The sequence below is a fragment of the Python bivittatus genome, unplaced genomic scaffold, assembly GCF_059951505.1.
Source record: "Python bivittatus isolate LINGU-HERP-01145 unplaced genomic scaffold, Pbiv_v1 ctg000700_np1212, whole genome shotgun sequence".
In the NCBI taxonomy this organism is placed as follows: Eukaryota; Metazoa; Chordata; class Lepidosauria; order Squamata; family Pythonidae; genus Python; species Python bivittatus.
This window is the reverse complement of record NW_028277098.1, coordinates 58,129,554-58,143,930: the sequence shown is the minus strand read 5'-3', so window position 1 is coordinate 58,143,930 and position 14,377 is coordinate 58,129,554. Positions and strand designations below refer to the sequence as shown.

At 33.9% G+C, this 14,377-nt stretch overlaps 1 protein-coding gene across 12 annotated transcripts in view; it reads right to left on the bottom strand.

Moving 5' to 3' along the window:
• The window catches only part of ANKS1A (ankyrin repeat and sterile alpha motif domain containing 1A), a 153,734-nt gene that overhangs the window by 93,899 nt on the left and 45,458 nt on the right, over positions 1-14,377 (bottom strand). For all 12 annotated transcript variants that reach the window (XM_088153153.1, XM_088153154.1, XM_088153144.1 and 9 more), the window contains 5 exons: positions 7,686-7,982; positions 6,948-7,023; positions 6,020-6,121; positions 4,878-4,970; positions 3,089-3,282 (listed from right to left, as the gene is read on the bottom strand). In XM_088153153.1, the coding sequence (XP_088009279.1) occupies positions 3,089-3,282; positions 4,878-4,970; positions 6,020-6,121; positions 6,948-7,023; positions 7,686-7,982 (762 nt within the window). The remainder of the gene's footprint in view (positions 1-3,088; positions 3,283-4,877; positions 4,971-6,019; positions 6,122-6,947; positions 7,024-7,685; positions 7,983-14,377) is intronic.

Here is a 14,377-nt window from a genome sequence, read left to right as displayed (position 1 = left end):
GATGAAACAATTGGAAAATATGTGACAGAAAGGACTGAAATTTATATTGTGTTATAACCTTAAAGAGAATTTTTATAAAATGATGTATCATTGGTACTTGTCACCAGAAAAAGTATCTAAAATGTATAAAGGTACTTCGAATGTATGCTGGAAATGTGAACAACAAGAAGGGGGCATTCTATCATCTTTGGTGGACTTGTAAAAAAGCAAAAAAAAAATTGGAATGAGATACATATCTGTATACAGAAGATTTTACAGATCAATATTCAGTCAAAACCAGAGATTTTCCTTTTGTGTTTGATGGATAAAATGTTGGGAAAAACTCATGGAACTTTGTTTTTATATATGAAAACAGCAGCAAGGCTTTTATACGCACAGAGGTGGAAAGACAAGCCATTACCTACAGTGAAAGAATGGATGGTAAAGTTGATGGAGTTGGCTGAGATGGTGAAATTGACAATTTTTGATTTGAGATAAGACATTGTGTAATTTTAATGCTAACTGGAAACCTTTTTTGGACTTTTTGCGGGAAACAGAAAAAAATAAAATTATGTTGTATGGATTTGATGATTAGAAATAATATGGGTTAATAAAAATAATGGAAGTTATGTTTTAAATTTAGAATAAGAGTTTGATGTACATTATTACTTATATCTGTTGCAAGGAGGTTCGGAAGTCAATTCTTTTTTTTCTTCTGTTGTTTCTCTTTTTTTCTTTTCTGCACTTTTGAACTACTATTTTCTTTTTTTTCAATTTTTTCTTCTTATTCTTTCTCTCAATATTAGTTTTTGTTAGTTTTTACTGTTCCTTTTTAAAAACTTAATAAAGTTTTTACAAAAAAAAGAAAAGAAAAGAAGAAGTGGAAGAGTATTGATGCATTTGAACTTTGGTGTTGGAGAACACTCCTGAGATTACCATAGATGGCCAAAAAATCAAACAAATGGATCATCAAACAAATTAACCCTGAGTTCTCACTCAAGGCACAAATGATCAGGCTTAAATTATGCTACTTTGGACACATTATGTGAATACCTGGCTCTCTAGAGTAGGCTCTAATGCTGGGGAAAGTGGAAGGAAAGACAAGAAGAAGATGACCAGCAGGTGGATGGAGTCAGTTACAGTGACAAAGGATGCACCATTGGAAGACCTAAATGACCAGGTTAGGGACAGATTATCATGTAGAAAATCTATGTGGTTACTAAGAATTGACACCAATTTGATGGCACAGTCAATCAATCAAAATCATTACCATGCAAATTGGGAGATTTTCAGGCATGGTGTAATCACTTTGATTGTTAAAATTGGGTAACTGATCTCAAAAGACACTTAAAAAGCTGTTCATATATGCACATATTGCATACAGAAAAACATTTTATGATGTTTCCCCTTAAACCTCTTTCATTAACTGTTTTAATTTTCAAGTATATTTTTAAAACAAATGCATACACACATTCATTGAAGCCACAGAATAGCGGACTTGAATCTAGAAACCAGTGGTGTTAGGCAAAGAAATAAACTTATATGGTAATAGCTCACACTGGCCAAATGAAGGATTTTTAAAATGGAATGGTGAAGCCAGAATTTATTTAATAAATCATTCACTTTGGGTTCACACTATCAAAACTGCTATGGAGAGATAACACCTAAACAATATGGATTTCTTCTCCCATCTATTCTGTATTTCAATATACTTTTTGCACATTTCATTTATAAATGAATATAATGTTCCCAATAACAAGCATGACTTCCCATTATAATTAAATAATTTAAATTAAATCACATAAACACAAAATATAAAATAAAGGGTGATCAAGTTTCTTTACATTTACACACAACTGGTTAACAATAAAATATTCCTCAAAATACAAAATACTGTCTTTGAACAATCAGTTTTTCCATATCACTGATCTAGTCATCTTCTTCTTAGTATCTGTCTCACAGAGTTGCAGAATATTCTTGTTTTTGTACTGCACTCACCAATTTCTTAAAGTGAAGCTTATCACTTGGTTTTCACAAAGCCCGACACTGATTTGGGTTGAGAGGAGGTGAGTGGCCTAAGGTCACCCAACCAGCTTCTGTACCTAAGGGAAGATGAGAACCTGGGTCTCCCCGCTCCTAGTCCAGTACCTTAACAATACCACACTGGCTCTCCTATCTCTGATCTACTATTAATGCCAATCACCAATAACTTCAAAATAAATTTGTATATTTTTGGCTGCATGTGTAAATTAATTTCTATCTTTTATATTATAAAGATACAATATAAATTTTGTATCTTTAGAATATAATATACTGCAACCATCCTTATTTTAATATGCAATAAGTTATCACTCTTAATTCCATAATGTGCTCAAGTGCAGCACTGTTCTTATCAACACTGGTGGGTTCTGTCTCTTTTCCTCTTTCACCATTGCCCATGGACATTTTTTCAAAAAAATTATGAAGTTATTCACCTGCAAGGTATCATGATTTCAAAGCTTGTTATCTTGCCCATAGTACCTACTGTATAGGTCATAGAGACCCAGCAAATATAGCTACTTCAAATAAGGCTGTTTTCAGAGAATCTAACTAAAGCTATTTTAATTATCCTGTAAAGCATCCAAACTCCCCCTGCTGGATTATATCTTCAGATGCCATAACAAACTGATTTGTTGGCAAATTAATATAATAAAACAATGCAAACAAATTTAATATTCAGGATTATTACAATACAGTGATTTTTATTTGGAAGAAAATTGGATGAAAAAATGTTCAGAGGAAAGTCATATTCTGGACAAGCTTTTTTTCCTTGCTCCTGGGTGATTAACCTGAGCAACACTTCCATGCCAAATATACTGTATAGTGGTAGAAATTCACCCAAATTCAAACAGCCATCACATTGTGAACTTGGAATAATTCCTGGAAGAATTTCACAGCAGGAGGAAATGGCCTCCAAGTGTTCAGTAACCAAAAGCCCTTGACAATTATTTACTATCATTTCCAAACTGTACAGCTGGGCCATTAACTTACTGCAAGTTTGGAGGCCTGGTGATATATCCCAGCCTATTTTCCATAAAAAGGAAAAGATAATACACATCAGGCTACATACAGGCCTCACTCCTGTCACTTTAATACCAGTCATCTCCGCTTCCCTGTTCACTGAGTCTCTGTCTGAAGATCTTCCACTGGCCAGGCTGTCCAAAGAATGACAGGAAGTTGCATTGTACAATACTTCATATGGACACTCTTCTGGCTTGCCATCAACATCTGTTATCAGTTCTGTCACTGCTTTCTCCACATTCCCTAAAGAAAGCAAACATGTTAAATCATATACAGTTGTATAAAATCATCAATAGCTGCAGGGATCCTATTCACAAACTCTGCTCTTTGAAACAGTCATTCTTTTCCACCATGCCAGAGGCATAAGAGACGGATTTCTTTATTTCCATAACTTCCTGATTCATATATCACCTTTGCATTTGGAATACTTAGGGAAAGCATGTGAAACTGCCCATTATGTTTATCACATGTATTGCCTTTGTATAGCTGCATTTCATTGGAAAAAAAAAAGTCTAAAGGTTTTTCATAAATAGTTTAGTAAAAATCCTTATTAAAAACCTGTACGTATAATAATATTTTTGTGATTTATACCTCCTTATATTAAATTAGGATCAGGTAACCCCCAGCCCACATTCAATCCCTAATGATGGCAGAAAAGCCTCAAAATAGGCAAAGCCAAAAGTTTCCACCCAAAGAAATTTGGGGAGGTTTTAAGATGTTTAAGGCACCTATTTCATGTCTTTCAACACTGAATCTATTTCTATACCATTGAGCATATATCATTCTGGACTGGAAACTGGAGTTATGATATGGTTATTTTGTTTTGATCTGCAGAGTTATTTTGACAAGGTAGTGTGGAGGTGGGAAGAGGATTAGTACTTGACCCCTACAATTCCCCAGTGGAATACATTGGATTTTTTATCTTCTTTCACATTATTTTTAATATCTGTTTGAAGTTCTTGAAAGAGATGATATAGGAATATTCTGGAAGCAATTCTATATTTCTCTATCATCCAAATCAGTAAAATGGTAACAGCACTAAATTAATAATCTCAACATTGCCAGTTTATGTAGACAGGTGTTGTGTCTAACTGCAACATTGAAAAATTTGCAAATGAAGATGAATTGTAAAGTTAACTTTGGATCAAGAGACATTTAACTGGAACTATTATAAGGGATTATAACCCTTCAGTCCTGAATGAACTGTATCAATTACAAATAGCACACTCTATACATACTTCAAGATGGTGGTGCTTACTTTCAGAACTAACATAACTTAGAAGTAGGAGAATTTTAGCTCCTATATCAGCTTTTCTAGACATTAAACACCATTTCTTTCCGTGTACCACTACTGGAAGTTAGGTCTATAATGATTAGTATATTGTTTTTAATGACTACATTTCCTATATTAATGATTTACTTTTGTTAACCGCATTTTATAGTTAAAATCATTGTAAATGCTTGGGATATATCTGGTTATGGCCAATATATAGCTAATTATCTATTTAATTTAATACAGGGAAATACCGTAATGGAATCAAAGAAGCACAGAGAAAGGGCAGATACAGAGAGAATGAGAAAATTAAGCGGAATATATGACCCAATAAAGGACTGACTGAAAGTAGAAAATATATAACACTGTGTTACTAAAATTGTTTACACTTGTTGTAATGAAGGAGGAAGTCATTTATCTATTTCTTTTCTACTATATTCTTATTTTTTCTTTTCTGCACCTTCTATTTTTTCTTGTTTAATTTTTTTAGTGTGTATTAGCTTTTTATCGTTACAGTTGTAATATTTCATAAAATTACTATTAAATAAATAAATAAATTTCTTACCTTGGGGTACCCAAACTGAAGTTTCAATAGCAGCAGTTAATGGTGGTGATGTCTTCTCTTTTGTTGTTGCAAGATTTTTTCTTGCTGTACAGCCTGAACAAATACAATGAGCAAATGAACAATAGAAATAAAATGATATGTAAGAGAAGTACACTGTTTGAAGTCTTCCAAAAAACAAAATACAGCAATCTACTTTTCATATATTTGGATGTGTTGTGCATAGTTATTATAGGTTGTATCCAATGTTGTCATTTTGCTAATACTTTTCTTTTTTTATGGACAATGACTCTATCCAGCCTTCATAGATTTTCATTTGAGTTCACTCCATTCAGGAGGGCCTCTCAAGCCTTCTGAAAAAGGAAGTGAACTCTGGAGGGAAGGGAGATGAGAAAAAAACCCACTTCTGCTAACCCCTTTTTGGTACACTGCCATTGGATTTAAATAATATTAAATCTATACTGTACACTGTCCAAATGTAAACACTTAAATTATTCTTGCCCTCATGCTAATGTTAGTTAGGGATGGCCACTTCCCCAACAGTCTTAAATGGCCAATGGAAAAGATCCTTCTCTGTGTGATTCCCCAGTTTTGTATCTCAGTTCTGATGGGTTTTGCACTTCTCTTTCACTACTCTGTCATTAAAAATGGACCCTAAAAACCAATCTTTTAAGGCTGCTTTTGATTGATCTGTGAACAATTTGTGGCTAGAAAATTATCTATTTTGTCCTTCTTCCTCTGCCTATTTAATGCTATTGTGGATCTTGCAGTGTAGACTGCTTTCAAAACGTCTGACCTGGAGCTTATAAATCTCAAAAATAAACAAAGGATACATTACATCCATATTTAATTGAAATGGGATAAAAATACAGCACTGAGGAGATAATTATCAACCTGGGTAAAAACCAGGAAACTATTAATTTAATACTTCATATTTTCAGAAAATGCAAAAACAAGTACAAACACCTTTTTTGCTCAATCTATTCTTCTTTATATCCACAGTATAGCTACTTAAGCAATTTAGGTCTTTTAGAAATTGCCTAACTGAAACAAAACCACACATTTTATGGCTGTTAGTGTGCAATGTTAGTGTGTTTCCTATTTCTCAACTTTTGCCCTCTGTCCTTTTATATTTATTTATTTACCTTCAATGAGAGCTGCTATTTGTTGGCTTTTTTGAGATGGAAGTTCTCTGACAATCTCCAAAGCGGTCAGGCCTCTGTTATCCTTTATATTCACATCAATGCCTTTAACACACAGAGAAATTTGACATTATACACAATATTTCATTTTTTAAAATGTTCAAATTAGTACCTGTAATTCAGGAACATAAAAAAATGTTGCAAATACTCACAGCAAAACGTGGTATAAAAGTAACTTAAAAGTCTTGGCCTTAATCACATCCTCCTCCTAAATGTGCATTTTGGCCCTCCATCCATGTTCCTTTAATTATTATTGCACTAATGCATACAATAATGGTTAAAACTGCCCTTATGCCATATGAAGGCCCTTAATTTTAGAAGAAACATTTTAGGATTTGGAAAGTGCTTTTATTTTAACTATGACTTAGTTAAATCCTAGTTAATTAATAGTTAATTATTAACAGTTTAATTAAACATTAAGATATGTTTCTTTTCTTTTCTTTTCTTTTTTTATGTGAACCACTTAGGCCTATATTTAAATGAAGTAGGATAGGAATACTTAGAAATAATAAAACAATAAATGCATGTTAAATTATAACTTAGCATTCAATTATGGTGAAAGCAAATAATAATTTCAGAAGAGAAATGAATTTGAGTTCTTGCAGTATACAACCTCCTGTTCTCCAAATCAATATGAGGTTCTAGCAACTCCTGCTTAGCTCTTATTAACTTTGCTAGTTTATACTAAACATTTCATGAGGCTTTGGCTTGAAGGAGAAGTTTAAAAAATGGGGTGAAAGATTCAAAGTTAAGTTATTATCTGCTTATGTTGGTCATTCTCAAGAACTATGCTAAGGCTGGTAAATGTTTACAACATCAACAACGCCAACAAAAAAAAAAGAAATGTAAAAATATGTTAAAAGATCCTCACCTGCAGCTAGCAATATCTGTACCACATCTGTTTTGCCAAACAAAGCAGCTTCATGCAAAGCACTGCCTTTTTCTGTCTGTAAAACAAGCATAGATTGAGAATGCCATCAGAAAACAACAAAAGTGTATGTCCAGGTACAGTACTTGCTTCACAAACAGAAGCTATCTGTTGCCGTTTATTCTAACTTGTACAAATTCTCCAAACTTGTTTTTAAACTAGGATCAAGGATATACTGTTAAAATCAGCTTCTTTAGAAAAAAAAGCTGATTACTCTAAACCATCAACCAGAAATTACAACAAATAAAAAAAAAACACACTGAATTTCTCTCTGAATTCAAAACAAAAAAGACAATATCCAGTTGAAAATGTAACTATTCGAGCATCACAAATTCTCTAGCTGACAGTTAGAAGAAGCCGAGGTTTCTGGAGTAAAACAGATTCCGCTAACCTTGAGACAATTTCAAAGCCGAATTCTATTAAATTTCAAATTTAACATGCATTCAAAATAAACTAATTTGACAATCTTATTTTTGTATTTATTGGGCTTATAAACTGCTTCAATTTGCTAACTCTGAGCAGCATACAACTCCCCAATACCAAATTAGGATTTTAAAACATACAATGAAGTAAAACAGTGATTAGAAATATTCCTATTGAACGGGGAGTTGTGATGCCAAATCTGATGCTAAAACATTACTTCAATGTTGAACCCTCACAGAGAAAATGTGAAACAAATACCTGGTAATTGTTATCCATGCCAGCCTCCAGAAGTACATGAACTACAGTTTTATGGCCATTCCTAGCTGCCAGATGTAAGGGGGTGTGTTTCTTAGTATTGCAACTTAATAGATTAGGATGAGCATTAAGCAACATCTTCACAACCTCTAGTCTCCCATAGAGAGCAGCCAAATCAAGAGGAGTCTCAAACTTGTTATTGCGCATAGTAGGATCAGTCAACTCCTCCAGAAGAACCTTCACCACTTCCGTGTGGCCATACTGAGCTGCACAGTGCAATGCCGTCTCATTGTCGTTATTCTGAGATTATATAAGTACAAAAATCATTAGAGTTTAGAGACAATTGTAATAAACAGAGCAGTTGTTTTAAATATAAATATATTAAAACTATTCCAATTCTTTTCTAATATGCATGCAGTAGCATAGTGAGTGCATCATGGTCTCGTTATCATTTATATGTACATATGCACATGCTCAGACATTTGCTACAGAAAAAAAAATTAATTATAGATGAAATATCTATTATTGCATTTTGAGACTACTGCTTCTACTGTTCTATCATTTTCTTCTGCTTTTTAAACTCATCAAGCATTAATTATCTACTCAATAAAAATTACTACAAAGTCTACAAACTTACATTTTGTAAGCCAACAACTTGATAATGAATTGTATTTTATGACTGTGTTTTCTCACTTGGAGAATTTATAAAAGGTTGGAGAACTCATCTTTTATTAATTAATCTTGCACTATGTTGTTATTTTTTAAAAATTTTATATAAAGGGCCACTGGTATCAGGGAACCATGACTAGTTTCATAAAGTTACAGAAACTAATTCTCTGTCAGTAAGCAGCTCTCTCATGTGACAAAATGTTTGCTTGAAACTGGACTTCATAAGTAATATTGGGAAGTCATTGAAGTATAAAACAGCACTGGATTAAGTCAAGTCCCTTGGTGTGAATCTAAGTGCTTTTAAGATTCTAGTTGATATGTAAGTGAACCTAAAAATTCTATTCAAACTGTTAGTGCATTTGAATATTTAAACGATGTATATAATTATAATGGCTGAATGTACATAAACAAAACCGTGGCTTTACCAGAAATGTTTCAATTGTTTAAACCAGTGTTGTCCAAACTTGGCCACTTTAAGATGAGTGGACTTCAACTCCCAGAATTCCCCAGCCAGCATACTGGCTGGGGAATTCTGGGAGTTGAAGTCCACTCATCTTAAAGTGGCCAAGTTTGGACAACACTGGTTTAAAAAGTCAATGAATTAGAGCTTTAAAAGTTATAATGTATTGGACAAAAGATAATACAGGTTCATTTGTGATTTATTTTTGCTCTAGCAACAGTATCAACAATGTTCATTGTCACATGGGCACATGACAAAAGTGGCTGAAACAGAAAGGAAATAGATGTACAGTCAGAGTGCTTTACAAAAAATACATAGAGTGTACAAACGAAAATTAATATGAATGACACACATGCACAAACATTTGAAAAACTGAGGAAGACACTTTCAACGATGGCAAAGAAACAATTCAAGCCAAACATTTGCCAAAGAAAAACAGATTTATAGTGAAGGTGATTCTAAATGAGGTAATGCATCATTAACAGCATGCAGAGAAACTCACCATGAATAGAGGGAAAAACACGGTTCAGGGTTTATAATTAAGATGTAGGGTTTAATGAAAGATAATGAAGAACTGTGGTATCATCTAGCCGCATTATATTACAAACTGTATATTATGTAACACAGCAGTAAACATCATGGGTGGGGGGAACATCAGCTGGACTGACTTGGTCCTAAAGATATTCTCCTCTGAACTGAACTCAAATCCTGGGGCTTTTGTGGGCATGTATGTGCAGGGTTTTGGCCAAAGTACAGAAGTGTTTTGCCACTGCCTTTTTCCAAGATTTTTTTTTTCCAACTGCACAGTCTAGCCTACGGCCCTGGTATTTATTTTATTTATCATATTTATATAGCCGCCCATCTCACACAAGGTAACTCTGGGCAGCGTACAACAATTAATTCTCTGGTCCTCTGTTATCCCAGTACTAACTAGGCCTGCCACTGCTTGACTTCTGAGCTAGACAAGGCCAGCCAGGTGCTGCGACTATTTTGTTCTATTCTCCATATTTTGTAACTTCCAGCATTAACAGAAGGATTATAGCTTTCCGCTGTCTCAGCTTATACAAGGTCAATGCATGAATAATGATTGAATGAGCAGCAATGAATCAGAAATCAGAAAAAAGGGATTAATATGATCAATATCTTATTGCTGTCAGTTCATCAAACTCTCGTTTGCCTTTTACCTAAGTCATTGATTAGACATTTCAATTTGCTGGTCAACAACACCTGAAGACAGGCACTTCTGAAATGTGAAATTTTACAAACTTCTAAAAAACTCACATTCAATTTCAAGTTTGTGGCAAAAACAATTATTTTTATTTATTTTTATTAATTTGAATGCCACCTTTCAAAATGAGTGTAATCTGCAGCTGTTCAGATCCAAAGCATCTTTCCTGCTATGGATCCAAATAGCTGCACATCTGACAGGACTAAAATCTGAAGAATCTTCATAAGAAAATAGGATGAAACTGCTACTCTTTGAGAGGACAGCCTTGTGGGTTCCCTGATTCCCTCAAAAGCTTTGGCCTATTAATGCAAAAATCTTACAGCCCAACTGACATTTTTAAAAAGCAAGCCTCTTCTAAAATGCCTGAGATTCATTTCTGTAAGCCTTAAGAGAAAAAGGAGCAAAGAAATGGTAGCATCACCTCAAAGTCTAAACAGTGGTCTGCAGCCTAAACAGCTCTTTTCTTGCCCACTAATCCATTTATCTGGAAGACTAAGGAATGTTTTTTGTGGGTATATGAACTAACAGTTGGTCACACCCATCCAGCCAATGTATACTTGATTTGCAGCTGGTAAAGTACAAAACTCATAATTTGTGTAATAAAAGCAGTAAATATTAAATAGAAGTTCATAATCCTGAGACCATATCCACAACTGGTAAGCCCAAATAAACTATGAAGAAGTAGTTGTGGGAAAGGATAAAGCAGCAACTTATATTGAGATAATTTTTAACTATTATAACTCTAGAAAAAATACTTCCAATTCTTGTTTATGATCATATAATGTTTTTGGCATCTAGACTTCTATGTATCATGACTCCTTCGTGGATTTTGTTTTCATAAACTGTTAAGTAATTTTGAACATGCACACATTTAATCTCAGCAATCAGTGCAGGCTTGTTCAGGACAGTCAGATCAAAGTACCTTTTATCTACAAACAAATGTATGCAGGTAATTCAACTAGAAAAAATGCACAATTATACCTAATTAAGAATTTGTCAAAGCCCATGGTCTAACTACTATCTATTGTTCCTCATCTGTACTGAAATGCCTGCCAACACAACAATACTTTCATAGGCATTTTTTCTAGTTCTTTTTAATAAAACTGTATGCCTTATAAGAAATAACTAAAACCTCTGTGTGTGTGTGTGTGTGTGTGTGTGTGTGTGCACGCACATGCGTGCATGCCTTCAAGCCAGTGTTGACTCCTGGCAACTGCCTAGACAAGTCCCTGCAGTTTCTTGGCAAGATTTCAGAAGTAGTTTGCCATTGTCTGCTTCCTAGGGCTGAGAAAGAATGAGTGGACAAAGGTCACCCAGCTGGCTTCATGCCTACGGTGGGACTAAAACTCAAAGTCTCCCAGTTTCTAGCCTGATGTCTTAATCTCTACACCAAACTGGCTCTCAGCTAAAACCTCTAGTAGTATTTAACAGAAATGTTTAGAGAAATAAAGAGCATTACTTCCAGTGACTTCAAAAATATTTTGCACAAAGAACAATTACTCTTCCTATTTATAAATGGGACATGTAGCACATAGACATGCTAGCACTACAGAAGAGTTCTGGGATGCATTGGCTCCATAGTGTCCTATTAGCCCTCCTGAAAAGCAATCTGTCCAGGGATACGCACGTAAAAAGACAGTAGAATGCAACTGAAGAGCAAGCAAAAATGACAAACAAGAATAGAACTATCTAGTACATGGAAAAGTTCAGCCTAACTCACAGAAGTATTTTTGTCCATAAAAATGTATCTCAAGAAGGCAGGGGGGTGAACACATGAAGTTGTTTGCTATAAATACCTATAAAGATTGGACTAAGGATAACATTAACTTCAAAGAAGGGTATCCCAGCTGATAACCTACAACTGATAGACATAGTGTTGACTTTTTAAGATTTCAAATATGTTTTAATTCTTTCTATAGGCAGTCCATGAAGTTATGCTTATTTCTTGTCTGTTCTCACAGAAAGGTTAACAAACAGTATTGTTTATAATAGCATATTTTAGTATTTATTCATTTTTATGCTGTTCATCCTTCCAAGTGAGCTTAGAGTAATATGCTTCTTAGGACTGGATTAGTTTTAGAGTAACATTTGATTTTAATAGTCTTCATTAATTAAAAACTATATTAAGCTTTAAAAAGCTTAGAAAGAAACCTTGTACACATATATTCATCTAATTTGCCTCTTCAGCATTTTGTTAAGGGGGTCTACCACAGATATTTTTCTTGTTCTGAACTTATCTGGTTCTCTTTATTTGGAAATCTGACCTGCTACATCTGATTTTTAAAAATGTGTGATGCTTAAAAATTGTGAAAAACTAATACACACTTTAGCATTCTGGCCTTTTTCTGAAAACTTGAAACACTGAACAAAAACAGTGCTAAATAAATCTGCTCATCAAACAAAGAAAACCATAGTCTATGTCATAGGCTTTGGAAAGGTTAACTCCAAAGAGGACTAAGTAAAATCATATGTTTATGAAATTCTTATATGAAAAACTGAATACTGTAAAAAGAAAGTTTTCCTTACCCAATGCCAGTCTTTGGTGCCACTTTATCAAATAATTGGCAGTGGGTTGAAGGCTAATATTAATATATTTTAATACATTTTTATTAACTTATGGAAGCCAACAGTGAAATATACAGTGCTGGACACCAGTTTAGATACTATTTAAAGATATATTAATCGTCTCCTCCAGATTTCCAGAGGCATCTGGCTTGGTAGAAAAAAAAATGATGAGTAAGTCAGAGATGTGTACTCCTTTTCTAGATCTGCACCTTATTGTTGTGGCTGTTGGTTTTACTGAAGGTTGCAGAGGGTAGAACAATTTAGATTCATGATATTACACAAGGGACATTTTCTGTGTACTTCTGGCATTTTAAGGTTTCATTTATAACCCTATAAGTAGATCATATTCAGAGAAATTGATGGCTTACACATCATATTTTTTGTTTCCACCCAGAAAGGAAGACAGACTGACTGAGAAATCATTTAAAAAGCAGCATAAACTCTGGTACTGCAAAGAAAGGGGTTGAAAACTACATTCAGCTAGATTTGGGGGGCCCTCCATTAAGGCTACACACAGTCAACAGACTAAGGTGATGGTATCTAAATCTATTAAATATAGACAAGCTATTCATAATTTGCTTTAGGTTCATAAAGTGCTTTAGAATCTAAACTAATGATCTTTGCCTGAAATGATTAATGTATTAAAACTTAACTGCACTCAGTCAGATTGGCACCACTTAAAGATTGCTTTTCCAGCTAAAAGACCAACCCCTTTATGGATCATAATTGTAACTTTTTATCATGAGGTGTATATTACAATGGGTCATATTGTGGTTTGATAATTATGGAAATGTATCACTCCTAACAGCATTCATTTTTCATTTAATGGAGAAAATGTATCCTCAAGAGTAACTACTTTCTCTTGTTTCTGGAAATTTGGGATACATTCACTCAGTGGATTCTGATTTATTACTATTAAGGTTTCCATGGTACAGATTTTTTTAATGCCACACAAATTAAAAATAACTGGATTTTTTAAAAACACCTATTCAGGTACATAGAACTATCTTTAGAGTTCTTGGGATTCCAGTTTTGGTATTTAAGTAAATTATATTACTTAGTGTTCTAACTTGTGAAGAAAAAGCCAAGGCAATCACAAATTTCATAAATTTCCTAGCTAAATATAGACACAAATCCTGCAATAAAAATTCATTATGACAAGAGATTATACTCCTTTATTTAGGTGCAAATATTTTAATTATTACAGTAAACATTTTTTTGTTAATCTGTTCAATTGTGTCTGATTTTTGGAGACTGTCTGGACAAGTCCCTGCAGTTTTCTTGGCATGGTTTTTCAGAAGTGGTTTGCCATTACTTCCTTCCCAGGGCTGAGGGAAAGTGACTGGCCCTGGGTCACCCAGCTGGCTTTGTGCCTAGGTGTGACTAGAAGTTATGGTCTCCTGGTTTCTAGCCTGATGCCTTAACCACTACACCAAACTGGGTCTTAAACAAATATATGAATTCTCAAAAAGAAAAAAAATAAATTATTTAAATTGGTCTTTTTCTACAATGATCTTAAAAATATTATTTCAATTTCTGATTTAAATGTCTAAACACTTCAGTTTCAGCCTTCACCACTGGGATGATCTATTTTAGAGTGAAAAATACAGAAACAGAGTATGGCTTCTAAAACATCCTTAATGTCCAAAAATTGTCACAGACATATGGCAAAACTGAGCGAGCAAAGTGCTGCTGCAATCCTCACCAGAACTTGTACATTATGAATCTTAGTACAGAAGGTCATTTACCATATCAAAGATTAATGGTTACCCT